The following is a 27028-nucleotide window of genomic DNA, read 5'->3' as shown; positions in this document are numbered from 1 at the left end:
AGGCCTGAAGTGTGCCAAGAAAACATTCTCCACACCATTACACCATCTCCACCAGCCTGGACTGTTGACAAAGGCATATTGGATCCATGAATTCATGCTGCTGATGCCAAATTCTGACCTTACCATATGTGTGCCTCAGCAGAAATTGAGATTCATCAGTCCAGGTTTTTCCAGTCTTCAGCTATCCAGCTATCTAGAGTCTGTGCCCTCTGCAGCCTCAGCTACATGTTCTTGGCTGACAGAACCTGAAATGGTCTTCTGCTATAGTAGCCCATCCTCCATCCCAAGGCTCGACATGTTGTGCATTCTGAGATGCTTTTCTGCTCACCACAATTGTATGGCGTTCTTATCTGAGTTTATGTAGCTTTTCTGTCAGCTCAGTCTATTTTATCCATTCTCCATTGACCAACAAGTTATTTCTGGACACTGATTACTTTTCCCTTTATTGCATCATTCTGAGTAAACTCTACAGTCTGTTGTCTGTGAAAATCCCAGGTCAGCCCATCTGGCACTAACAACCATGTCACAATCAAATCCACTGAGATCATATTTCCCCCCATTCTGATGGTGATTGATGGTTGAGGTAATTGCATGAATGAGTAGGTATACAGGTGTTCCTAATAAAGTGCTCTGTGAGTGTATAGTCTCAACTAACTCCAAATACCCAAAAGACCACAGCAGAAAAAAAGGAATGAAGAAATCTCTAAACTGTTAGAACGTTATGTAGTCGTAGTAAATTCAATATGGATTCTAAAGATAATAGTAAGTTGTTTATGAAAACATGTTTTGAAGTAGCTTCCTACCCTTATACATTCTTTTGTATTTTTCATGGATTAATGCTACATCTCACATGGCTCATGATGTATGTACACTAGCTCTATGGTGGCTCAGGGGTCAAGGCACTGGGTCACTGATCAGAAGGTTGGGGTTCCAACCCCAGCACTGCCAGTCTATCAATGTTGGGCCCTTGAGTAAGGCCCTTAACCCCACCTGCTCCCGGGGTGCCGCACCATGGCTGACCCTGTGCTCTGACCCCAGCTTGATAATCCTGGGGGCAGTGATGGTTCAAGTGGTTAAGGCTCTGGGTTGCTTAACGGAGGATTGGGATTCAAGCCTCAGCACCACCAAGCTCCACTGTTGGGCAATTAAACAAGGCCCTTAACCTGTATCATAGCTGCCCCTGTGCTCTGACCCCAACTTCCTCAGCTGGGATATACATATAAGTAAATGCTGTAATGTATGTGTGGCTTCTTAATAATAAAAGCTTCTTGCCCTCAGTTCTTCTATGCCATATTCCTGATTGTTTTAAGAGTGAACATTTCCACATCACTGATCTGCATTTTTTTTACCTCCTGCATTTTTAGCTGCAGGCTCTTCTATTTAACATAATTACCCGATGCTCCCTAAATGTGATGTACTGTATGGCAGTGTTGCAAGCTTTGCACATACAGTAGCAGGCTTATTAAATCTAAATTATGTCTCTTTGACACGCGCGCGCACACACGTGTCAGTAGAATGGACGTCAGTAGTTGTGTGCACGGATTTCCGACGGAAGTTTCGGCTTTTTGCCGTTTACATTTACCATTTGTCGCTTTTGTCAATCTATGCGGCTGACTCGTAGAGTTTGGGTCCAATCTTCAGACCCGACTCGGTTTTTCTGTTCTCCCCTAATCAGCTGTCTGCAGGGTTACATTTGGACGACGTGCACTCAGGTACAAAAAATCCGTTGCAGTGCGAGAAATCGACACTAGATGTCGCCAGAGAAGCGCTAAAAATCTATTACAAAAAATCCCTGCTATTAAAAGTCGCAGCTTGTCCTTTAAACGATTTGGTGTCGCCCGCTACTCTCTCCAGCGCACGCCTACCTTGATTTCCTCATGCACGATTGTTTGCTCATCTCCCAGTGCATTTCACTGGTCGTTCAGATTTTCAGAAGTCCGCTCCGTGCGTGTCCCAGTCCCCGTGAGCGCGTCTGCGCAGTGCGTGCAGGAGGAACAGTGAGTAAAGTGCGAAGAGCGCAGTCGGACATGATGCGCGCGGAGCTCCGACAAGAGCCACCATGGTGAGGAAGAGACCAAGAGCACGAGGATTCTTTTTCAGCGTGAAGCTTAAGAGATACACAGTGCATGAAGACCCCCGAGTATTCGGGGGCAAGTTTGTTTCACTGGTCTGAGAGGAAAACTCGGCGGAAATCCACATAGGAGAGAACAGTTTTCTTCTGCGTATGGAGAATCTCAGTGATCTGGAATACATGATGAAGTTCAAGCCCAATCAGACGAGGACGTACGACGGAGAAGGCTTTAAAAAACGAGCTGCGTGTTTGTGCTTCAAGAACGACCGAGAAGACGAGGTAGGATGTGTGGTCAACTCTGTGTTTTGTGATTAATGACCGATTTTCCTGCACTTAGTGAGTTCAGCTCTTCTGTCTTTCCAAACCATTAACGTCCAGATACTTGCGATTTTCTTAATATACACTCTGATACTCTGATATACACACACTCTGATATACACACACTCTGATATATACACACTCTGATATATACACACTCTGATACACACACACTGATATACACACACACTGATATACACACACTCTGATATATACACACACTGATATACACACACTCTGATATACACACACTCTGATATACACACACTCTGATATACACACACTCTGATACACACACTCTGATATACACACACTCTGATATACACACACTCTGATATACACACACTCTGATATATACACACTCTGATATACACACACTCTGATACACACACTCTGATATATACACACTCTGATATACACACACTCTGATATACACACACTCTGATATACACACTCTGATATACACACACTCTGATATATACACACTCTGATATATACACACTCTGATATACACACACTCTGATATACACACACTCTGATATACACACACTCTGATATACACACACTCTGATATACACACACTCTGATATACACACACTCTGATATATACACACTCTGATATACACACACTCTGATATACACACACTCTGATATATACACACTCTGATACACACACACTGATATACACACACACTGATATACACACACACTGATATACACACACACTGATATACACACTCTGATATACACACACTCTGATATATACACACTCTGATACACACACTCTGATATACACACACTCTGATATATACACACTCTGATATACACACACTCTGATATACACACACTCTGATATATACACACTCTGATACACACACACTGATATACACACACACTGATATACACACACTCTGATATATACACACTCTGATATATACACACACTCTGATATACACACACTCTGATATACACACACTCTGATACACACACTCTGATATACACACACTCTGATATATACACACTGATATATACACACACTCTGATATATACACACACTCTGATATATACACACACTCTGATATATACACACACTCTGATATACACACACTCTGATACACACACTCTGATACACACACTCTGATACACACACTCTGATATATACACACTCTGATATATACACACTCTGATATACACACACACTCTGATATACACACACTCTGATATATACACACTCTGATACACACACACTGATATACACACACTGATATACACACACTCTGATATATACACACTCTGATATACACACACTCTGATATACACACACTCTGATACACACACTCTGATATATACACACTCTGATATACACACACTCTGATATACACACTCTGATATACACACTCTGATATACACACACTCTGATATACACACACTCTGATATACACACACTCTGATATACACACTCTGATATACACACACTCTGATATACACACACTCTGATATACACACACTCTGATATACACACACTCTGATACACACACTCTGATATATACACACTCTGATATATACACACTCTGATATATACACACTCTGATATACACACACTCTGATATACACACACTCTGATATACACACACACTGATATACACACACACTGATATACACACACACTGATATACACACACACTGATATACACACACTCTGATATACACACACTCTGATATACACACACACTGATATACACACACACTGATATACACACACTCTGATATACACACACTCTGATATACACACACTGATATATACACACTCTGATATATACACACTCTGATACACACACACTGATATACACACACACTGATATACACACACACTGATATACACACTCTGATATATACACACACTCTGATATACACACACTCTGATATACACACACTCTGATATACACACACTCTGATATACACACACTCTGATATACACACACTCTGATATACACACACTCTGATATACACACACTCTGATATATACACACACTGATATACACACACACTGATATACACACACTCTGATATACACACACTCTGATATACACACACTCTGATATACACACACTCTGATATACACACACACTGATATACACACACTCTGATATACACACACTCTGATATACACACACTCTGATATATACACACTCTGATATATACACACACTCTGATATACACACACTCTGATATATACACACTCTGATACACACACACTGATATACACACACACTGATATACACACACTCTGATATACACACACTCTGATATATACACACTCTGATATACACACACTCTGATATATACACACTCTGATATACACACACTCTGATATACACACACTCTGATATACACACACTCTGATATACACACACTCTGATATACACACACTCTGATATACACACACTCTGATATACACACACTCTGATATACACACACTCTGATATATACACACTCTGATATACACACACTCTGATATACACACACTCTGATATACACACACTCTGATATACACACACTCTGATATACACACACTCTGATATACACACACTCTGATATATACACACTCTGATATACACACACTCTGATATACACACACTCTGATATATACACACACTCTGATATATACACACACTCTGATATATACACACACTCTGATATATACACACTCTGATATATACACACTCTGATATACACACACACTGATATACACACACACTGATATACACACACACTGATATACACACACTCTGATATACACACACTCTGATATACACACACACTGATATACACACACACTGATATACACACACTCTGATATACACACACTCTGATATATACACACTCTGATATATACACACTCTGATACACACACACTGATATACACACACACTGATATACACACACACTGATATACACACACACTGATATACACACTCTGATATATACACACACTCTGATATACACACACTCTGATATATACACACACTCTGATATACACACACTCTGATATACACACACTCTGATATACACACACTCTGATATATACACACTCTGATATATACACACTCTGATATACACACACTCTGATATATACACACTCTGATACACACACACTGATATACACACACTCTGATATACACACACTCTGATATACACACACTCTGATATACACACACTCTGATATACACACACTCTGATATACACACACTCTGATATACACACACTCTGATACACACACTCTGATATATACACACTCTGATATATACACACTCTGATATACACACACTCTGATATACACACACTCTGATATACACACACTCTGATATACACACACTCTGATATACACACACTCTGATATACACACACTCTGATATACACACACTCTGATATACACTCTGATATACACATACTCCTGTATACACTCTGATATACACACACTCTGATATACACATACTCCTATATACACACTCTGATATACACATACTCCTATATACACACTCTGATATACACACACTCTGATGTATACACTCTGATATACACACACTCTGATATACACACACTCCTGTATACACTCTGATATACACACACTCTGATATACACATACTCCTATATACACACTCTGATATACACATACTCCTATATACACACTCTGATATACACATACTCCTATATACACACTCTGATATACACATACTCCTATATACACACTCTGATATACACATACTCCTATATACACTCTGATATACACATACTCCTGTATACACTCTGATATACACACACTCTGATATACACATACTCCTGTATACACTCTGATATACACACACTCTGATATACACATACTCCTGTATACACTCTGATATACACATACTCCTGTATACACTCTGATATACACACACTCTGATATACACATACTCCTGTATACACTCTGATATACACACACTCTGATATACACACACTCTGATATACACTCTGATACATGTGATATGTAATATCATGAAGCATGTGATCTACACCTTGATAAACTAACATTTTATATAAACTAATCCTGATATACACTCAAATATATACCCTGGCATATCAGCCACATACAGATATATGGGATATCTCCCAAAGTCCAAACCCAATGCTAGTACCAAGAAGATAGACCCTTATAGATAGATAGATAGATAGATAGATAGATAGATAGATAGATAGACAGACATATTTTATTGATCCCATGCGGGTAATTCTTGTTATAGCAGCTGAGTCAGTAACAAGATACAACACACACAATATAAAATGTAAAATTTATATGTGTGTGAGTGAGTGTGTGTGTGTGTGCGCGCATATACACATATATACACAGAAATAAACGATTAAGAAGAAAGAAGAAAAACCTTAAATACTGAATCCAATGTCAGTTTCATTTCCATATGTGTAGTTTAACTCCTAGTAGTTCCTTTCTTTTCAGACACCACAGACAATTTGACATATATACGTCCTCATATAAGCCCTTAGTATACATGATCTCCCAGCAAACACCCTGAGATACACTAAACATCTAAAGACTTGAGGATATCTTCCCCTCACACCTATATGTGCATTTTGAACATGTGCTCCCTTATTTGCTGTTATATCTACATCCTCTCTTCTCTGACGGATTTCCACTAGATTGTGTAGTGTGGCTGTGGGGATTTGTGCTCATTCAGCCACGAAAGCTTTAGTTAAGTCAGGCACTGATGTAGGGTGAGGAGGTCTGGGGTGCAGTCAGCATTCACATTCATCCTAAAAGTGTTCAGTAGGGTTGAGGTCATGGCTCTGTGCAGGCCACTCAATCTGTGTCTTAACGGAGCTTGCTTTGTTCACACGGGCATCGTCATGCTGGTCAGATTTGGGCTTAGTTCCAGAGAAGGGAAACTGAAATGCTACAATATACAAAGACATTCTATTCAGGTATCTGCTTCCCACTGTGATGGTCACAAACCTTTGGCATTACAGTGTACATCTTTTTCATGGTGTATGTCAAGTATATCACATTACATAGCAGAGCTTTAAAGCCGTGTTATTTTCATAGAGGCATGTCAGGCAATGGTCAAGTGTACATGGCAGAATGATATACTACTGGAATCCCATTCACTCCAATACGTCTGTCTGTGAATCCATACATACAAAAGTGCACAGAGCCAGTCTCTCTATAACGCAGGTTTTCAAACATTTTGCAGCGAGGGACCTTGGTAACTTAAAATAGACTTTGTAAACACCCGCTGTAGAGATTTATTTGATGAAAATAGTCAGACTATTCAAATAGTATTCAAATTTGTGGAGTGATTTTTTTTTTGTCTATTTATCAGAGACATGGAGCTTTTTATTTCCTCAAGAGCTATACATTTAACACCAGAACACCAAGTTACCATTGTTTACAGCGGTTTTTAATTCATTACCTGGCCGGTCAAAACATTAAATAAATTATGAGGTCTATGAATTCAGTGATGTGTATATAGTATCTTTGGTAATGGTAGGTTGTGGCCTACACCACTGTAACACAATAAATATAAAAACCCTGCATTGAAAACCACTGCTCTATACAATATAAGGTAAAAAATCAAAGAGTTTAAACATAACGATTTGAGTGCATTGCAAATATACGTAAACACCGATTATTTTATGCTTTAGTGTTTTGTTTATTAGTTTTAAAGGACTTTCCTTTCTATCAGTGCACTGGTGATTGAATTAAACTTATCAGACATTATCACTTAGTATAAAGAATTGAATTATTGTATTGCCATAAGTATAATATTAGTCAGGATACGGTTGGGTTTCTGTGTGTAGAGTATCTTGACTGTGTTTAGCTGCTGGTGAAGAGTGTGATGGCTACTGGGAGATGGGTGTGAGCCCACTGCTGAGTTTTCACTTCATTCTCATCTGTCTTGTAATAAACAGTACTTTAAGCACCAATCATTATCTGAGCAGCACAATACTTTCTATCAGTTATCCTGTGTCCACTGTAGCCTCGGATTCCTGTGAAACCTGATGTTGCTGAAGCCTATTCCCCTCATGGTTTGATGTGTTGTGTTTATAAAGACTGGTAATTTGAGTTACCGTAGCGTTCTTCTCTCTGAACCAGTCTAAGATTCTCCTTTACACTCTTTCATCAGTTTACACCCATAGAACTGCCAATGGATGCCACCCGGATGGGTTTGTGGGTTTTTTTTTTGTGCACTATACTGTGTAAACTGTCACACGTGAAATTCGCTGGAGATCAACAAAAGCAACATCAGCAGCACAGTGATTAAAGTAACTGTGGTCACATTTTTACACCATTCTGATGTGGACAGTATCTGAAGCTCTTGACCTGTATCTGCAAGATTTATTTTTATCTATTGCATTAATTGCATGAGTCAGAATGTGCATTCCTAATAAAGAGGATGGTGAGTGCATGCTGAACGGATCTCACATAGACATCTTCGATTAGGAGAAAGTTGAAGAGGAAACTGAATAACTTGCACCCTCCTGTGCAAGATTGCACTTCCTTTCACTTGAATGGGGAAGAAAACAAACCTTCTCACTCGTCATGTGTTCAGCAACAAGACGTGCGAGATTTCACATCAGCACAGAATAGCAGAAATGTTTTAATGCTAGTTGTAAGCAGATACTATGAGCTGTAACTCATGGCTCGAGGATCATTTTATGTATTTAAGAATAAGCGAATTTAATTGGTCACTTCTTCAGTAATGTAGAGTTCCTGCCTCTTTTTTTCTTTTTCAACAATCACAATTTCTTTTCCAAATCTAATTAATTAGAAGATGGGGGTCTTGAAAACTACAGATTCAGTGCCGTGCATAAGTATTTGCTCCCTTTAATTTTATCCACACGATCTGGATTGTTATTGTTTAATTTTAGTTTTATACATCTAACATTTTGAATGTGCAATTTATTTCCTCATTAGGACAGAGATTCATTTTTAAAAAGTCTAAACCGCATTCAGGGTGTTTGAATACTTGTGCAAGGCCGAAGACACCAAAATAATTTCACTGTTTTTAGCCTAGAGTCTATTCTTTGCAAGAAACATGTTTGCATGTTCGCTCTAAGACCTAGCTCATCGTGTTTCAGTGTCATTCGGCCTAAATTTGTTCTCCACAGGCGTTATTTTGGAATCGAATGAATGTCCTTGAGAGTGTGTTTAGTCTGCTCAGTGTTTATCTCTCGAATTACGTTCAAAACATGGATGCTTCAAGCTCCGAATTAAAATAACCACAAAGCATTTTTTTCCCCCAGCTACTTTTAGAAACATCCCATAATATTCAGGATGATCTTATTTATTCACTTCAAAATTGTAATGGTGGAGCTTGCACAATTATAACACACCCTAGAAAATAGAGATGGAGGGAGTGTTTCTGTGTCCTGTTCCAACAACCTAGCAAACCAGTATCGGTGTGTCCGTCGACGGAGACTTTTGTACGTGGCTCTGGAGAACGGCGTCTGCCAAATGCCGTGAATGTAAATAGGAATAGAATATCATGACACAGGCTGAAAAATGTAGTCTGTAACAATATTACCATTTTGGCTGTGTGAAGTATAGTGCTCACATGTAAGCACAAAGCTATTACACTCTGTACACTGAGACTTCAGCTCGAAAAGTGTTCGTTATTCATAGCTAAGCATTCTGAGGTGTTTCACTACAGCCTTGATTATTTAAAACTCGGGGCACTGTGAGAGCCTTGGAGCATGTTCAGCATAATGAAAGGACACAATCTTCTCCATGTGATTGTGAGAAGGAGGGGCTGACGAGGGGAAGCAAGTTACACCATGTGCCAAAGCACCAAGTGATCCATCAGCAGCAATTTATAGAACTGGAATGAAAGCACTTGCCGTCCCCTGACAGAATTCCTTTACCCAGTCTTTTCACTTCTCTTCTCTCAGGAGGAAAGGCAAAAAAAAAAAAAGGCACACTGAACGTCTGACCTTCTGTCACATCTCCCATTTTCCACTTTCTAAAACACACCTACTTTCTACTTTCGTACTTAATCCACTACCGATAAGGTTATATGCCACGTCTCTAGCTATAGCACAGCATGTACTTCACGCCATTCCTCGTGCCCACGATCTAGACTCTAGGTGTGAGCAGCACAGATTCACTAAACTCGATTTATTAAATTAATTGCATTTAAAAATCTCTCATTCTCTTATGAGGAGTAGTAATGGAGCCTGTGGTAGCAGCCTTTACAGCTAGATCAGAGGCATTTTCTCAGACATACTTCAACAGACCGTTTTATGAAGTCAGATTATATAGATATATAAATAATATTTTTTCATGTGCATTCATTTATTTAATTTTTAAATATGAATTGAAGATAATCATCCACTCATCCCAGACATGTTTTCATAAATATTTATTGCCAGTATTCAACTAGCTAACAACTAGCAACAAGGTCAAATAGCTAACACGAGCTAACCTGACAGGAAAGAAAGGTTTAGCCTGTATTAATGTACTCTGCCTCTAATCTTCCTACAAATGCCAGTCAGCTATCTGACAAAGTAAGTGTTAAAGGGAAAATAGATTTGATTACACATGAAGCCATAATGTAGTTAGCTAGTTGCATCTATAATATTTTTATCGTCAGTGATGTTAAACCAGTGAGAAACTAAGGCACTGTCCCTTAGAAATGACCCAGTAAGCTCAATTTAAGTGTATTTGCAATTTTAATAGTCAACCAAATGAATGCTACATTAGCAGCTAGTTTTAAGCTAATTGTACACTTATTTTAAGACGCATTTTTAGTTTTTTAACTGATTATGTTTTTATTTGTACCATCGTTTCTTATTAATATTGGTCATTTTGTCCTTGTGATATTTAACAGTGAACATTTATGACATTTATTGTGACATTTCTGTCTAGACCTCAGATTAGAGACCTCTCATGTATCCTTGATCTATAATACAGCATTCTGCTTGCCTTGTTTTCGACTATGGTGTATATTTTCCTCCTCAAATGAGCTGTATAGTCAGTGTTCTAGTATTAACAAACCAATAGTTCGAAAGAAAACGCTTGTGTAAAACAGTGTAGCTCAGTTGAAGGTAAGAAGTGCTACTTTGTTTACTTCTAATGCCATGATATTATTCCATAACCTGGGAACTCGTAATTGAGATGACTATCCTGAAATGGACAAGTTTAAAGTCAAGAGGGTGTTTTTGTTGGCTTTTTCTGGTTTGAGGCTTGAATTATAAGTTATCTTGTCTCTCCATGATTTCTTTAACAAAGGTTTGTTAAAATGTGGTGAGATTTTGTTTACATACCTGTCCAGGAGCAAGGTTGCTATTTCTGCATACAGCTTCACCAGTTATAATTTACTCCTTCATTAGAAAAGCAGTGGTTATTCTGGTTTTACTGCATTTCTTGTTGTTAGTTTTTTCCCCCGAAGCACAGAGTGCTTTCTTACTCGCAGGAGAAATACCTGGCTATACTGTGAGCTTACCCATTTCTGCCATATTCAATACAAACATGCAATCCAGACCAGAACACAGTCTTCCAGTGGTGTTTCCTCAGCTACATTATACTCTTGGGTAGAGACCAAGGCTTCAAATCATAAATGCTTTCCAGATCTTGATATTTTTCCTGTATTGCACCTTTAAATGAACTGATGAAGTCTTTAAAAGATACTGGGCTTTGATTGATTGTCATGTTTCCAGCTACAGGATGTAGGAAGTAAGGAAATATCAGTTAGAGCATTAGGATGCACTTGTAGTTATTAGATTAAAAGAAAAAGTGAATATCAGAAGTTATCTTTTAACTATTTTAGTATTTTAAATGCCCTTATGACGAGTAACAATTGGCCAGTGATTTTGTGTGGTGTTAATGATCAAACACTGAAATTGAGAAATTGTGACTGATCAAACCAAATGGTGTCCGAAGGGAAAGCCTGTGACACCGCTGTTCAGTGTTTACTGTTCATCCACAGTGTACGTGCCGGTCACCATGGTGCAGTTAATCTGTCTGTTCTCATGCAGAGAGGCGACTCCTGTTCCAATGGCTTTGTAAACCCGGGTGTCTGTGCGGTTTGCAGTTTGGTTTGAACTGTCATTTTTCAGCTTATTTACTCAGAGAAGACAGCCCTGCTTTCCAGCATTCGCTTCTGAACGCATGCCAGTTCAGCAGTTCAATGAAATATCTGGTTAGAATGACACAGGAAGTGGTTTTAAGAGAACAATTGAAGTTCACTTGATAGTTTGCTGTTTTATGGAAGCAAAGCAAAATTTGAAGCGAGGGAATACACTGGGGTTTGTTTTCAGACTGTGTGCGCTTTTCAGTACTTGTCAATACTAATACTGAAATACGTACTTGGTATTGATCACAGAGCAATTTATTTAATGCTGTTTACATTGCCCTGGTTGATATAGTGCTCGTTTATAGTGTACGCTTCTGTGTTCAGTCACTTAATGTCAGCAAGTCACATTAGTTAACGCAAATCGAGTAGCGGAAGAGAATGGATTTGGTTTTCCTCTGGAAACCCTCTTCTGTGCAGCTATAAGTACAGCATTTAAATCTTACAGAGCATTCATATCAGTAAATAAGCATGACATCACACTTGATACCCAATACATGTATCTGTAAGACTGTATCCCTAGTTGTGTTTATGGCAGTGAACCTAGTTAGTGACAGCAATGCGTTAAACCTCAATTCAGTCTTTAAAACAATATGCGCCATGTCCTGAGGCATTCATTTGAATAAATGATTTCACTATCTGTAGTAAACATTCAGAACATGAAAGTCGAGCAAGAAAGCATTCACGGATGTCATTTGCTTAAGTTGCACTCAACACAAAGGAATTCCGAGTATGTCGATGGGTTGTGGCTTCAACTTTCCTAAGGTACCGGTTTCAGTCCAGCGACGTGTCTAGCACACATGTCTAGTAGAGTAGTCACACACTGCGCCAGGCTGTGACAGCATTTATCCCCCTGACCTCACACTATAAACACTTTCTTCTTTTAAACCCTTGAGTTGTAATTGTAGAACTTGTTAATGTACGAGGGACAGTAGCTCAGAAAGGGGTATATGACAGCACAGCTATCTGTTTATGTCCAATTATATGGATTTTTCTTGTTGTTGTTCTCGTTGATTTATTGTTCGAGGCTATTTGATGGAATTTAATGATTCCCCCCCTCCAGCTGTCTGCGGGGAGACAAACACTATCGAGCTACTTTTGCAAAAGGAAATGCCTAGATAGATAGATAGATAGATAGATAGATAGATAGATAGATAGATAGATAGATATGTATAAAGTATTTTGTTCTCGGTGGCATGCATAGGGTAGCTTCTGGTTTTCACATTGCATGATTGCGCGTGACACGTTACACATAACACAGTTGCACATCGGCTCATGTAATGGATTTAATTGCTGTCACCCAAAGCCGGGTTGTGTCAAGTGATTTATCAGTCATTGAATTACCTTCTATAAGAAGGTAGTTGGAGTGCAAGCGTGACAAAGCAGCAGTAATGTGCTAAAGGATAAAAGGATCAGTGGTGGGAAGGCTGGAGTGTAGGTTGTGTCTTCATACAACAGACAACAGTCTCAAATCTAATTGATGGGAAGGAGTTATTAATTATTTATAAGTCTTTAACAGTACTCGTGTTATTTAAGGAAGATAAATGTTGAATTCATGCTGAAAGGGAAAGCTTTGTGTAAAAAAAAAAATGTCATTAAACTTATTTGTAAGGAGATTTTGGGTGATAGGACATTTGTGTTGCAGTTTATCGGTTATAGTGCCTTTTTGGCCTTATTAACTGAAAAAGAGAAACACAAGAAAAATTGTAATAAGAGAACTTAGCATGTTTCATGGATTGCTTCAGGAAGAATTCATGATGCAACATTTGATGTCACAGGGTAAAGTGGTGTACAAAATAGAGAAAAAGTTACATGATGGACAACTCTCATGTTTATTTCACTGAGAAAGCTGGACTTAGGGAGCCCAAGTCATGTAGCGTGAACTGGTCTGCAATTCTGAGATTGAAAGTCATGTAATGAGGTCTTGGCATGTCTAATTGTACTGTGAGTTAACACAAGCAGACTGCTAATGCAACAATGTTTAGTAGCCGAACCGGACGTTGTACCAACTAGCAATAAATCAACCAATCATAGGGAAATTAAGCTAAGTATTAATAGGAAATCTTAGTATTTTACCAGTTCTGTCCAGTTCTCTCTTATTCGTTAGAGCTGGGAAAAACCATAGATGTCCTCATATTCGTCCGGTGATGAGTGCTAGATATGTTAATATCTACGAAGCAGTATGCAGAGTGTCGGTGTTCACGACAAAGAAGCGAATATGTCTGTATGTTGGATGATCTAAAGTAAATGGTTGTATATACAGCGTAACTTATGTAAATCCAGTATGACTTTGTTTATTGTTGATGCTGTGAGCAGTCAAGTTAATTTGATTTGACTTAATGTGCTGAACCTCAGGGTTGAGGAGACAGTGTTGGTTTTATAAGTAGGTTTATGGGGCTTTTTCTATGGTTTTTCCTTTATTGGAGGTTGGAAGCAAACTTTAGGAGTCTCTCTCTCTTCCTCCTCCCCCTAACAATGTTCATTTCACAGCCTAATTAGAAACAAGGTTCGTTGTTTTTTGTTCTAGAAGTGGATAAATAATCAAAATGCCCCCCCCCTTTTAAAATAAAAAAGGCAATTGGACTCCAGTCAATATATTTGGGCACAGCACCAAGGTATCCCTTGTATGTGGGGAAACAGTGAATCACTGTATCCCAGACTGGCTACATTACACAGATGATTTTAGCTCCTTGTTAGAGTGTGGAAATGACCGGTAGGCCCAGTATAGAAAGACAAGAATAGAACACAGAGAGACGGGAATGAGGGAAGCCGAACTTATCCATTAAAGAGGGAGAGAGTAATGATTGTTGTCTTAGGCTATAGTGACGAATGAAATCATGCTTTAAAATCTGTATAATTTTTTAAAAAATTCATTTATTTTGTAATGTGATTCCCACATCAGTGACTTTAAAGCCATCGAAATAATGTTTTTTTTTAATTTTGTGTTATAGTAAACTAATTGTAAATAATAGAGCATATGCTAAACTCAGTGGACAATGAAACTGAAGTACTGTAAGACAACAGTTTAAACAGGTCTGAACACAGAGAGGGTCAAATCTCTAAAATAAGTGGTGAGAATAAGTGAAATAATCTGTAACATTTTGTACCTTTGCCTCATTTGCCCAAAGCCATTGTAAATAGTAAAAAAGTGTAAAAAGTGACTCAGCAGACACGAATCAAGAAATTTCAAGAGTTCTGGATGAGGAAGTGTGTCGTTTTTATTTATTGACTTGTTTTCCTTTTCCTAAATGACACACTCTGACACACCCATTCTTTCATGTTAATGAAGCATGACCCTGAATCTTTCTCTCTTGACAGTGTGACAAAAGACACACTATGCAAATGTTTTCACTATCAGTCCGGGTAGTTCATAACAACACTAACATTATGCAAATTTAATGGAAAGATTGAGTGTAATGATACACAAAATTCCAATTTGATCCATACAGGGGTGTTTCAATATGATTGATAGAGCTCAGGATCCATTCTGACTGAAACGTCTCCGAAATTTTTCCACCAGTAGACTTGAATGGAGAACCTTGTATGTTTACTACCTTTATAAATAACCTACATAAACCCTCTCTCTCTCTCTTCCTTTTTTTCTAGTGCCCTAAACTAAAAAATGAAAAGCTTGAAGCTGATATCTCTCATTCAATGTATGAATGTGCTCAGTTCACGGGTGCCATTAGTTATATCATCACGATAATGTGATAATATGGTCATTATGGTATGCTTTACAGCTTGCTGACTGGACTCATCCTGTATTTGTGTGTTGTGGGTGATTAGGTGTTGCTCGTGAGCAGCAGCCGGCACCCGGATCAGTGGATCGTTCCAGGAGGTGGGATGGAGCCAGAGGAAGAGCCAGGTGGAACTGCTGTACGAGAGGTCTATGAAGAGGTAAGCGGTCAGTCCTTTGAACTCAATCATAAAAAGAGTGTGATGGCTAATTAACGTCTTGTATATCCATAAACTCCAGTGACATGCTGCCAAAACCATTTTCCTTTCTCAGTCCAAATACCATTTCAGAGCCTGTCAGTATCACATTTCCTTGTTTATTGCCGTGTGTAAACGTGATTGGAATGTAGAAATCTAAACTGGCGCCAAGGCATTAGTATTTGTCTTGGACTAAAATTGGATAGGTTCATATTCCCAAGAATATTCCGGCTATATTACTGACTTCATGTTGCATACTTGTTGGCAGCTTGGTTCTTCTAGTTTTCGTAAGTGTGTGTTATCGTAACAGAATACTACAACATTGACCACAGCCATGACTACTTGGAGCTAAGCATATGACATGGCAAGCTGCATTCCTTTCCATACTTTTGCTCACACCTTCAGAACCATTAGAGAAACATTTAGGTTTAAAAGGGTCAAATCCAAACCTGGTGCTATTAATAAATTAATCACCAGTAATTATCCTTAACACCCACTGAGTGTCCCTTCCCCTTGTGCCTCTTTGTTTTAAGTCTCCGTAACTGTACTGCTAATTGCTTTGGAGTTTCTAATGAAAGGCTGTAGATGTCATGATGTTGGAGTGTATTGAAAGGCTGCCTCAAGGGGCCTCTGCCAACTGTTGACAACTATGAGACATAGAGACGACATTTGGAGTTAGTATCCTGTTACCGTGGGTCTCTCCAGCATGGAAGAAAACATTTCCTTAAACAAGCATGAAGAAGTCACTTTCAGTGTCCAGTGAGCGCCTCTATGTGAGTGTTGCAGGTTTAGCAGCATGCTGTGAGAATATATGTGAGTGGCTGCTCCATCATTTGTAGAGTAATGAAATTCTGAGCATAGGCTTTCTGTGCACATGTACTAACTTCTTAAACACGATGACTTAATATATGTTTCATAAAGACAAGAGACGGAGTCTGTAAATAACAAGAAGCAAGCCTCCTGAGTGGTGCAATTGAATCAGAAGTTATTGTACTTTCTCCATGACCCAAGTTTAAGTTAGGATGATGATGCTGTCTCTATGGCTGGGAGTTTGAGCACAGCTGGTGTTTGCAAGCCCACATACAGCTTTCTCTTAAAGTACTGGAATGGCAAGGTCCATTCGGCCCATGCACTGAAGACATTTGGGTTTGAGATCAAATTCTGATCCTGATATTTACATCTGGATATGTTGAGGACATTTTTCATTTTTCACATGATCAGAAGTATTGGAACATTTGCCTGACCTATGTTTCTTGTTGTCCATATGTGCCCAGGTTATATTGTTTGTTTAAATAGTAGCTCTGAATATCTACTCTTGGTTTGAGCCCTGGGTTTCACCTGTGTAGACTACATTTGGGAGAAAAGCAACAATTGCACAAACATTAGGTATAGTCGATAGAATTATTTAACTGTCATTGACCACCAATTACCTCCACAGGGCACTACAGGAATAGCTCATCTTGAAGTGATCTTGAGTAAAGATAAACACTACACAATTGTTCACATAAAATGTCTAGATGTTAGCTTAAATATATAGAACAATCTACAAGTGATCATTATTATGCTACCCTGACCAAGGCACCTAATCCTCTATGCTCCAGGGGTGCTGTATCATGGCTGACCCTGCACACCCATGCTATGGTGCTGCTATTACAAGACCTGTAGAGATGAGTAATTACTTCACAGGAATGCTAAACCTGGTACATATTTGGCTATATAAAGAAATGAGAAGTCTGTCCTGTCACTGAAAGCTTAGCAGTCACCTTTGATTAGACTGTTCAATGCAATTAATGTCAGGCCAAATGTCATGAGTCTATATCCATCTCTTTTAACGATAATATAACCAACAGTGATGACACATCCTTCAGGTTGCATCATCAGTCTGAAGACTGAAGCTTGTGTGTTTACTGTCGTAGTCAAAAATCCAATTTTAACCAACAACCATCAGCATGGTTATATCTATACGTAAACAAATGGGACTTGATGGAATGCAAAAATACAAGAGTACAAACGCTCTTAATTATTATTATTATTATTTTATATTGGCTTATTTTCCATTTTCCCCAAAAATTTGCAGTAAGCTTTATGTTGTGATGCTTTTGGGAAACTCTTGTATCAAAAATTTTCCAAGTTATATTGAGCATTAAGCAAACCAGACAAAAATGCACAGCCATGAGTGGAGTGTCTCAAACAAATTATCAATATGTTGGACATGAAGAACAATTCCTTGTTTCATTTATACTTGCCAAGTACAAAAATGTCTTACCGTAAAAGCCTATGGTGTGTGTGTGTGTGTGTGTATGTGTATGTATATATATATATATATATATACATATATATACATATAGATATACACTGCCGCTCAAAATTTTGGGATCACTTGCATATTTTAGTTTGATTTCAGCTACGGAGGAAGACTCCATCAACCAATCCATCTTGTGGGAGATGCTCCAGGAAACATGGGGTGAAATATTATCAGATTATCTTGAAAAATTGACAGCTAGAATGCACAGGCTGTAATTGCTGCAGAAGGTGGTTTTTATGATGAAGGCAAAGTTTGAAGAAAGCTTTCATCATTTCCATCAAAATCATTATTTCTATTATCTCTAAATGTGTGTGTTTCCTTGGAAAACAATAAATTTTTTGAGTGATCCCAAACTTTTGAGCGGTAGTATATATATATCCATAGAGTTGAGTAATGTTAAGTAAAGGATTTGAAATTGTCCACATCAGAATTAGATATTACTACAGACTTATTCATGTTCAAAACTTACACAAGTGTTAGACATGCAGGGATGGAGTTTACATAAAACTGAGATACTTCTGATCTTATGTGAAATCATCATAAGGAGACAGCAGTATATAAAGTCCAGCTCACTGGCTTACAGTTTGATATAACCACAATATGTAACACAATAAATCGTGCTTTGGGCTGTATGTGTACTCAAGGACTCTGAGGAACGGTGTTTGATGCATATTAAATACTTAAATATGACACTGTTAATTATTATATATTATACTGTTTATATATATATATATATATATATATATATATATATATATATAAAAAATTTTCTTTTTCTTCAGCGCTTCAAATTAATGATAATTTTCATTTTTCATTCTCCTGCTTTTGTTATGTTATATTACAAAGGAGAAAAAAAACATGTCCTTCAGTCAGCATTTTTATTTATTCCCCCACAGACACCTCTTTTTGTGCTTAAAGGCACATGTTTGTGTTTAAAGTCATTTGCCTAGATGCTCTTTACTTAAGAAAAGTATGGTAATATCAGAGACATGGAAATTTGCATGAAATGAATGGTGAACCCAGAAAATCGTATTAAGCATGTAGAGATGATTAACGTATCTGTAAATATGTAGAATTTTCCCCATGTAAATATTAATGTAACTTGGACTTAAGTTGCCAGAACATCCCTATCCCTATATACCTTGAATTAAATGTCTTTATTTAAACTTCATATAATTACTCCATATATATATATTATGCATAAATAATGGTAGCTTACTTATTGCCTGAAGACCTTTAACCCCATTTGTGTTAGATGCTCTTAAGATATCCAGAAACAGCCTGTAGGGCTACGTGAGCTATAGCATTCCCGTACAACTCTCTAGAGCTGTGTCCGAGATGGAACATGAGTTATGATATTTGTGCCTTTAATATTTTGTGTTTCTGGGACGTGATGATGTGCTCTTAAAAGCAAGAAGTCAGATGATAGGGTTTAAAAGTGCTGATTGAAAAACACCTCAGAAATTTGATCTGGTTCCAGCACTCCTCTTTGTGATCACTGCAGAGCGAAAGCTATTATTGTTCACACCGACTCTCTGGATGGAGGTCCAACAAGGTTGTCTGGAACATATTTATTGACCAGCAAATTAAAAGCATCGATAATGGAAACAGACGTGGAACAGAAGCGCACATTGAGTTTTCCTAGAGAAATGTTCATATGGTTACTGCTGCTTATGCAACAAAGCATTCTATACTAAATATAATGTCTTGTATATAAATTGTATACTCAATATAAAGTGAGTCAAGCCATGAGCCTGATTGGTCCGAGTGCTCTGCGGGGGGGAGTGACAGACAGAGTAACCCAAGCTTGCTTTAGGATATTTCACAGTATTCAAGGGAAGGCACGCTGGTCTCATATGAACATGCTGGAATCTTGTCTGTGCTGTGGAAATATATATGGCTAATGCCTCATACGTCAGAGAGCAGAGGCCAAGCGTTTTGGCTGCAGGGGTCAAGAGATTTGGCTCAGCTCCAGCAGATCTGTATACCCATCCTCATTTTAATACACTGTGATCGGACACCTCTTATATGTCAGAGCCAGAGCCATATATCTCCTTTAAGTGTAATAAGCAGTGCACTCATGACTGGAGGTTAAAACCTTTTCCACCGCATAGGACAGGAGAGTGGACAGTGGTTTTGTACTTGGGTGTATGATATGTACATTCATCATCATCATTCACAATTTATTTTGCTGAAAATGCTAAAATAGTCAATAGACACATTGCATAACCTTCAGTGCTAGTTCAGAGTACAGATGTGGGGTTTTTTTCCGTCTTCCTTTGGGCATACCTCATTTATTTTTTCCTGTCTATTTTTTCCACGACTTCACAGGCTGGTGTAAGGGGCACACTTGGCAGATTACTGGGGGTTTTTGAGGTAAGATGCCGAACAGTATTACATAAGGTCAGATATTAATTTGATCTCTGCTAACACGCAGCTGGTTAAAATGACAAATGGAAGCTAATGGGTTTGATACTGTATGTTAATGATGATGTACATAGTGCTATTATATCACATGTTTACCGGTGTTATTTGTGTAGCTTTTTATTATGGTAACAGCTTTTTTTTTCTTCCCTCGACAGAACCAAGACAGCAAACATCGAACGTATGTGTATGTACTGACGGTTACAGAGACGCTGGAGGACTGGGAGGACTCTGTTAATATTGGTGGGTTAACACACAACCGGAAACACAACAGTTACCTTACGCATGTTCTCCCTGCTAAAGCCTGCTATGAGAGACGTTCTGGTTTATTGTGTTTCTGATTGAGTACAGGTTACTTTCACAACATATTTAGTTCCTTGTTCCGTCTTTTCAGACTTTGTAGTTGTCTGTTTCCTTATGCCATATGCATGTGATCAGTTCAGATTCATATTATTGGTCACATACACAGTCCTACACTGTATGACATGCACTGAAATGCTTTCTCAGCTGTCTATGTCATAAAAATAGAATCAAAATAGACTGAAAATAGTAAAAATTTAATTTAACTGTACAGGTGGGAAAGGGGAAAATGTATAGACAATATTAAATATCGTATATGAATACAGGTACTAATGTGGTATGAATATAATATGAGTATTAGGTGCAGGTATGTGGAATTGTGTGCAATTTTAGTGCATTTTGATCACCAAAGCTACTCTGTCCACTATCAGCTGTAGTGACCCAGCATGTCTGAGAGCTGCAGAGTTTATCAGTGCTTGTGCTGAAATGATGATAAAGCCCACGTACTTGGTTTTCGTGGCTGGAGTTTAGAGCTTGGTCTGGTCTGATTTCTGGTCACGGCTTGACTGCAGTGTTATAATCTGCGGGGAAAAACATGCTTTTATGCAATGTTCTCTAAGACCTTATGTGTGTTTTAGTTCCAGCTAGCTTGCTATTGGGGTGGCACTATATAAATAACCGTTTGCCCACATACAGTGTAATTCAAACTTAAACTATTTGTAGATGGTGTGGAAAGAGAAAACCTGGTAATCCTTCATTCGCTGCAGCAGTATAAATAGCGTCAAGTTTGTTTGGCAGGAGGTGTGCCACAGTTGTTTTCCAGTCAGCGTCACCACACTCCACACTTTGCTCTCTCTCTCTCTCTCTCTCTCTCTCTCTCTCTCTCTCTCTCTCCCTGTCCCTCTCCCTGGCCTCTCTTGATCCCTCTGCCCGGACGGACGGCTGCCAAATAGGGCATTATACCCCCAATACACACAGAGACGCTGGCAGCATGCTTCACATGAGCTGCCTGGGTGGGTGTTGGTGAGGGAGATTATAAAATAAATGTAAGAAATAAATTGTGCCATAAATAACCGGAAACATTTACTTGTCATAAATCAAATGTCAGGGTTAATGCCTGGTTCCAGATTCTTGCAAATGAAGAAGGCAGCAACCCAGACACATTATCTGACTCTGCATTACAGGACTGCCAGGACATCACCAATTCTCTTGTTTCTGGGCTTTTTGATTTAATAAGACAACAGCTTTTAACACTCCTTTAGCAAATGTGCTATTATAGCATAATTATAAGTGCATAATTACTATATACACAGTAACTAAACATATTAGATATATAATATGTAATAAATCATATTCAACTATGGTTGTAGTGTTCGAGGTTTTTTGTTTTGTTTTGTTTTGTTTATAAAAAGACTATTTAATAGTAATACAGTTCTTCTTATTGTTATGTAAATGCTAAAGTATAACTGCATTTTCCAATGTCCCCAACAGGTCGCAAGAGAAAGTGGTTTAAGATCGACGAGGCGATCCGGGTGCTGCAGTGCCATAAGCCCGTCCATGCCGAGTACCTACGCAGACTCACACCTCGCTGTGGCTCCACTAACGGAAACACTCAGGAGCCGACAGGCCAAGGCGATAACGCACCTCTCCATCAGACCACCTCACATGACTGCAGTCTGCCCCGATTCCACAGATAGAACTGCCGACAGGGGGCAGCTTTGAGCCACACAGAAAGGACTGGAAAAGGACTACTTTTGCATGCAGCATTTCTATTCTTAATAGTTTTTCTAATGTTGAGAAGCCAAACGCTTAAAGAAGATTGTGCCTTTGACTCACAAGTTTAGAACATAGTGTGTATAGAGCTTTTTGAGCTATTTCTTTCCTACAGCTGAACAAAGATAGGATTGAGCTTTGAATGAAGGCTATTGTGAAGATAGTGGACATTTGGAGCACCTTTTTAAATAATTGATAAATTACTTATGGATTTTTAGTGTTATTTATTCATAGGTTGCAGTGATTTAAAGAACGTTTCGACATGAAGCTAAAGCATCTTTAGCAATGGCAAAATACTGTGCAATACTTGATGTAAAAATTCACAATGAAATCCACCCCCCTAAAAAAAGGATTCATTTTCTGGGTTTGTTGTTTATTTTTTACTTAAATATGTTTAAAAGCCCTACAGTAATTTAAAACAAAAGACCTGAGTGTCTGACGGAGTGAATAACTCTATTACTAAGCATGCCAACGCCCTTGCAGTGAGACATCAAGCATGGTGTGATGTGATTTTGACAGCTTTATTTGTCATCATTTCATGACTGAAATGCAGTCTAACATGAACTCTCTCTGTTAAGCAGTGCAAGTCTGCATTCCTGTACAGGAACCTTACATAATGTTTTTTTTTAGTTTCATATGCCATTTCTTATATATTTTTTACTAAAACCATAACCTGCTTGGAGCATTTAATACATATATGTATGTATTATATACATATATATATATGTAATACATATATATAATATATACACACACTGATCAGGCATAACATTATAAGCAGTGACAGGTAAAGTGTCAATAACACTGATTATCTCCTCATCATGGCACCTGTTAGTGGGTGGAATATATTAGGCAACAAGGGAACATTTTGTCCTCAAAGTTGATGTGTTAGAAGCAGGAAAAATGGGCAAGTGTAAGGATTTGAGTGAGTTTGACAAGGTCCAAATTGTGATGGCTAGACGACAGGATCAGAACATCTACAAAACTGCAGCTCTTGTGGGGTGTTCCCGGTCTACAGTGGTCCAAAGAAAGAACAGTGGTGAACCGGTGACAGGGTCATGGGCGGCCAAGGCTCATTGTTGCATTTGGGAAGAGAAGGCTGGACCGTGTGATCCGATCCAACAGACGAGCTGCTGTTGCTCAAATTGCTGAAGACGTTAATGCTGGTTTTAGGTGTTAGAATACGCATTGGATGACGGGTCAGGGCTGTTTTAGCAGCAAAAGGGGGACCAACACAATATTAGGCGGGTGGTCATAATGTTATGCCTGGTCTGTGTATATTATCAGCTTCATAAATGGATAGATGGATGAATTAGAGGAACATTTAAAATCAGTCTATACAATTAGGAGCTGTAAAATACTTTAAAACTGCTAAAGACCATCTAACAAGCGACTCAGCCTGTGTTTTCATAGTCAGTCAGTCAGAGCTGTATTTTTCAGTAGGAAACTCCTGACCAGTAGGGGGCACTAGTGTGTTGATTTGTGCATACTGTGTGAAGGGCGCTCACGAATGGCTTTGGTGTAACGTAATGGATCATAAGTATACAAAATTTAGTGTGGATAAAGTCCTCCTTTGGGTGAAAGTCCAAAATTAAAAACAATTATATTTAATGTGCTTGGCTCTAAATCCTAACCTCAGTGACCACACTGTTTCAGATCCCCTCTGTACCTACACTGGCCCGCCCACCTGGGTTGCCAGATGAAGTAGTTTTTAAAAAACTACAGAAGGTTTTGTTCATCCCTAATACTGAAACTCCTCGACTCTAATGTATTACAGTCTATTTCATTCATGTCATTTCTGACACTAGATTTGAATTTCTTTAGCTTTAAATGGATAAACAACAAATTTGGTGGTTATGGACATTCTTTTATCTGATGATAAAAAAAAAAAGCTGCTGACACTTTTTTCATAAAGGATCTATATAGTGAATGCCTATAATATTTATTTTTTATTCAAGTCAAATATACCTGGGCCATGTGAACACAAAGTCAAAATAGTCAATTCTACTGCATGAAGAAAAAGAAACTAGGTCAACTGTATTTTTGTAAATTTGTGTTTTTTGGAGATCACTAATAGTAGGGAATGACGAGAAGAGGGAATGATGAAGGGCAGGGGGCTGGCTCGAGGGCAATTTGTAGGCAAAAACTTAAATGAGAAGTACCATTGGGTGCTTAATGACAAAGTCCCGATACATACCCTAGTCCTGCAGCTGGTGCCCTACATTCTCAGGGCTCAGGACCTCCTTGTTATCATACCTCAAATTCATTGCCACTGTACTGGACAGAGAGAACAGTGAGCTCTTCTTATGATATTTTCTCATTCAGAAATACAGCAAAGGTTTTTGATGAAGGCAATACTGCTTAATAAAAGTTCTCATTTTCCACATGCTAAGGCTGAGATATATAGATTATAGATCTGCTTGATGGCTATTTCCCAAGCAGATGCCTTAACATGGGAAAACATGCCTGTGCTGGAATTCCCATCCAACTTGTCATTTTTCAGCTTCTCTTTAGTGCCATGTGTGATTTCTAAATGTATGCAACCGGCTTTGTCCTCAAAATACATGGTGAATTTAGACAAGGCCCCCTTACACCAAAACATTTCAAAGATGTCAGATCAGTCTGAGGCAGATATTATTGCACTTGTCAGTCAGATCCAAACAATGTGTGTGTGTGAAAAAACTTAAAAAACTCCTTTTTAATTTTTTATTCTATTCTATTCTCCATCCATCTTCTATACCCGCTTTATTCCTAATTAGGGTCACGGGATCTGCTGGAGCCTATCCCAGCACACACTGGGTGAAAGGCAGGGGTACACCCTGGACAGGTCACCAGTCCATCACAGAATATTATATATTATATTATATGATTATTTTTGCAGTTTTTAAAACACCACATGCTTATATATTTTTACACTCATTATAGTTTCTTGGTAATCTTTTATTCTGTCATACACTATATTGCCAAAAGTTTTGGGACACCCCTCCAAATCATTGAATTCAGGTGTTTGACCATTCTTCTAGAAGCACATTTGTGAGGTCAGGCACTAATGTCTTGCTCACAGTCTCCTCTCTAATTCATCCCAAAGGTGTTCTATCAGGTTGAGGTCAGGACTCTGTGCAGGCCAGTCAAGTTCCTCCACACCAAACTCACTCATCCATGTCTTTATGGACCTTGCTTTGTGCACTGGTGCACAGTCATGTTGGAACAGGAAGGTGTCAACCCCAAACTGTTCAAAAGTTGGGAGCATGGAATTGTCCAAAATGTCTTGGTATGCTGAAGCAATAAGACTTCCTTTCACTGGAACTAAGAGCCCAACATCTGAAAAACAACACGTTTTCGAGCGGCGTCCCAAAACTTTTGTCAGTATTGGAGTTATTTCCAAAGAATTGAAATATGGATTTGTGAGTACAATCTGGCAACCCTGCCTTATGTGATGTAGTGGTTGGACGCTGCTCTCTGTGCAGGTGTCAACATCAAACACACACACACACACACACACAGCTAACATCTGCCACAGGTCGCCACATCTGCTTTTCTTTAGCTGAAGGCAAAAAAGAAGAACTTACAATATGCTCAGACGAATCTTACAGATGGTAAGACAAACGGTGAACGCTGTACTGTTGCTCTATCAGTGGTTCCGTTATGGTAAGCTAGCGGGTTAGCTAGCAGCTCGCGCCTTCAGCCTGCCAGGCCTTCACTGGGCAATGGGACATTATCAAGCCTGTTTATTAGCCATGTGTTATTTGTATATTATATTTATGTTTAGTTAGAGTTCTAAAT

At 38.6% G+C, this 27028-nt stretch overlaps 2 protein-coding genes across 3 annotated transcripts in view; both read left to right on the top strand.

The window, feature by feature from the left end:
* The first annotated feature begins 1842 nt into the window (after positions 1-1842).
* nudt4a (nudix (nucleoside diphosphate linked moiety X)-type motif 4a) lies at positions 1843-23606 on the top strand. Of its 2 annotated transcripts, XM_058387910.1 has the most exons (5): positions 1850-2350; positions 16297-16407; positions 21080-21124; positions 21331-21415; positions 22964-23606. In XM_058387910.1, the coding sequence occupies exons 1-5, from the start codon at positions 2225-2227 to the stop codon at positions 23167-23169; spliced, it is 573 nt and encodes a 190-aa protein (XP_058243893.1). In that variant the 5' UTR covers positions 1850-2224; the 3' UTR covers positions 23170-23606. The 2 variants fall into 2 exon arrangements, with proteins under 2 accessions (XP_058243894.1, XP_058243893.1); XM_058387911.1 differs by lacking the exon at positions 21080-21124 and having other exon boundaries at positions 1843-2350.
* Positions 23607-23747: 141 nt separating this feature from the next.
* The window catches only part of eea1 (early endosome antigen 1), a 24007-nt gene continuing 20726 nt past the window's right edge, over positions 23748-27028 (top strand). The window contains exon 1 of the mRNA XM_058387902.1: positions 23748-26841. Within this exon, the coding sequence (XP_058243885.1) occupies positions 26818-26841 (24 nt within the window). The 5' untranslated portion in view covers positions 23748-26817. The remainder of the gene's footprint in view (positions 26842-27028) is intronic.

This window comes from Hemibagrus wyckioides, linkage group LG04, assembly GCF_019097595.1.
Source record: "Hemibagrus wyckioides isolate EC202008001 linkage group LG04, SWU_Hwy_1.0, whole genome shotgun sequence".
Taxonomy (NCBI): domain Eukaryota; kingdom Metazoa; phylum Chordata; class Actinopteri; order Siluriformes; family Bagridae; genus Hemibagrus; species Hemibagrus wyckioides.
Note: the sequence above shows the minus strand (reverse complement) of the source record. Positions and strands in the feature narration are given on the sequence as shown.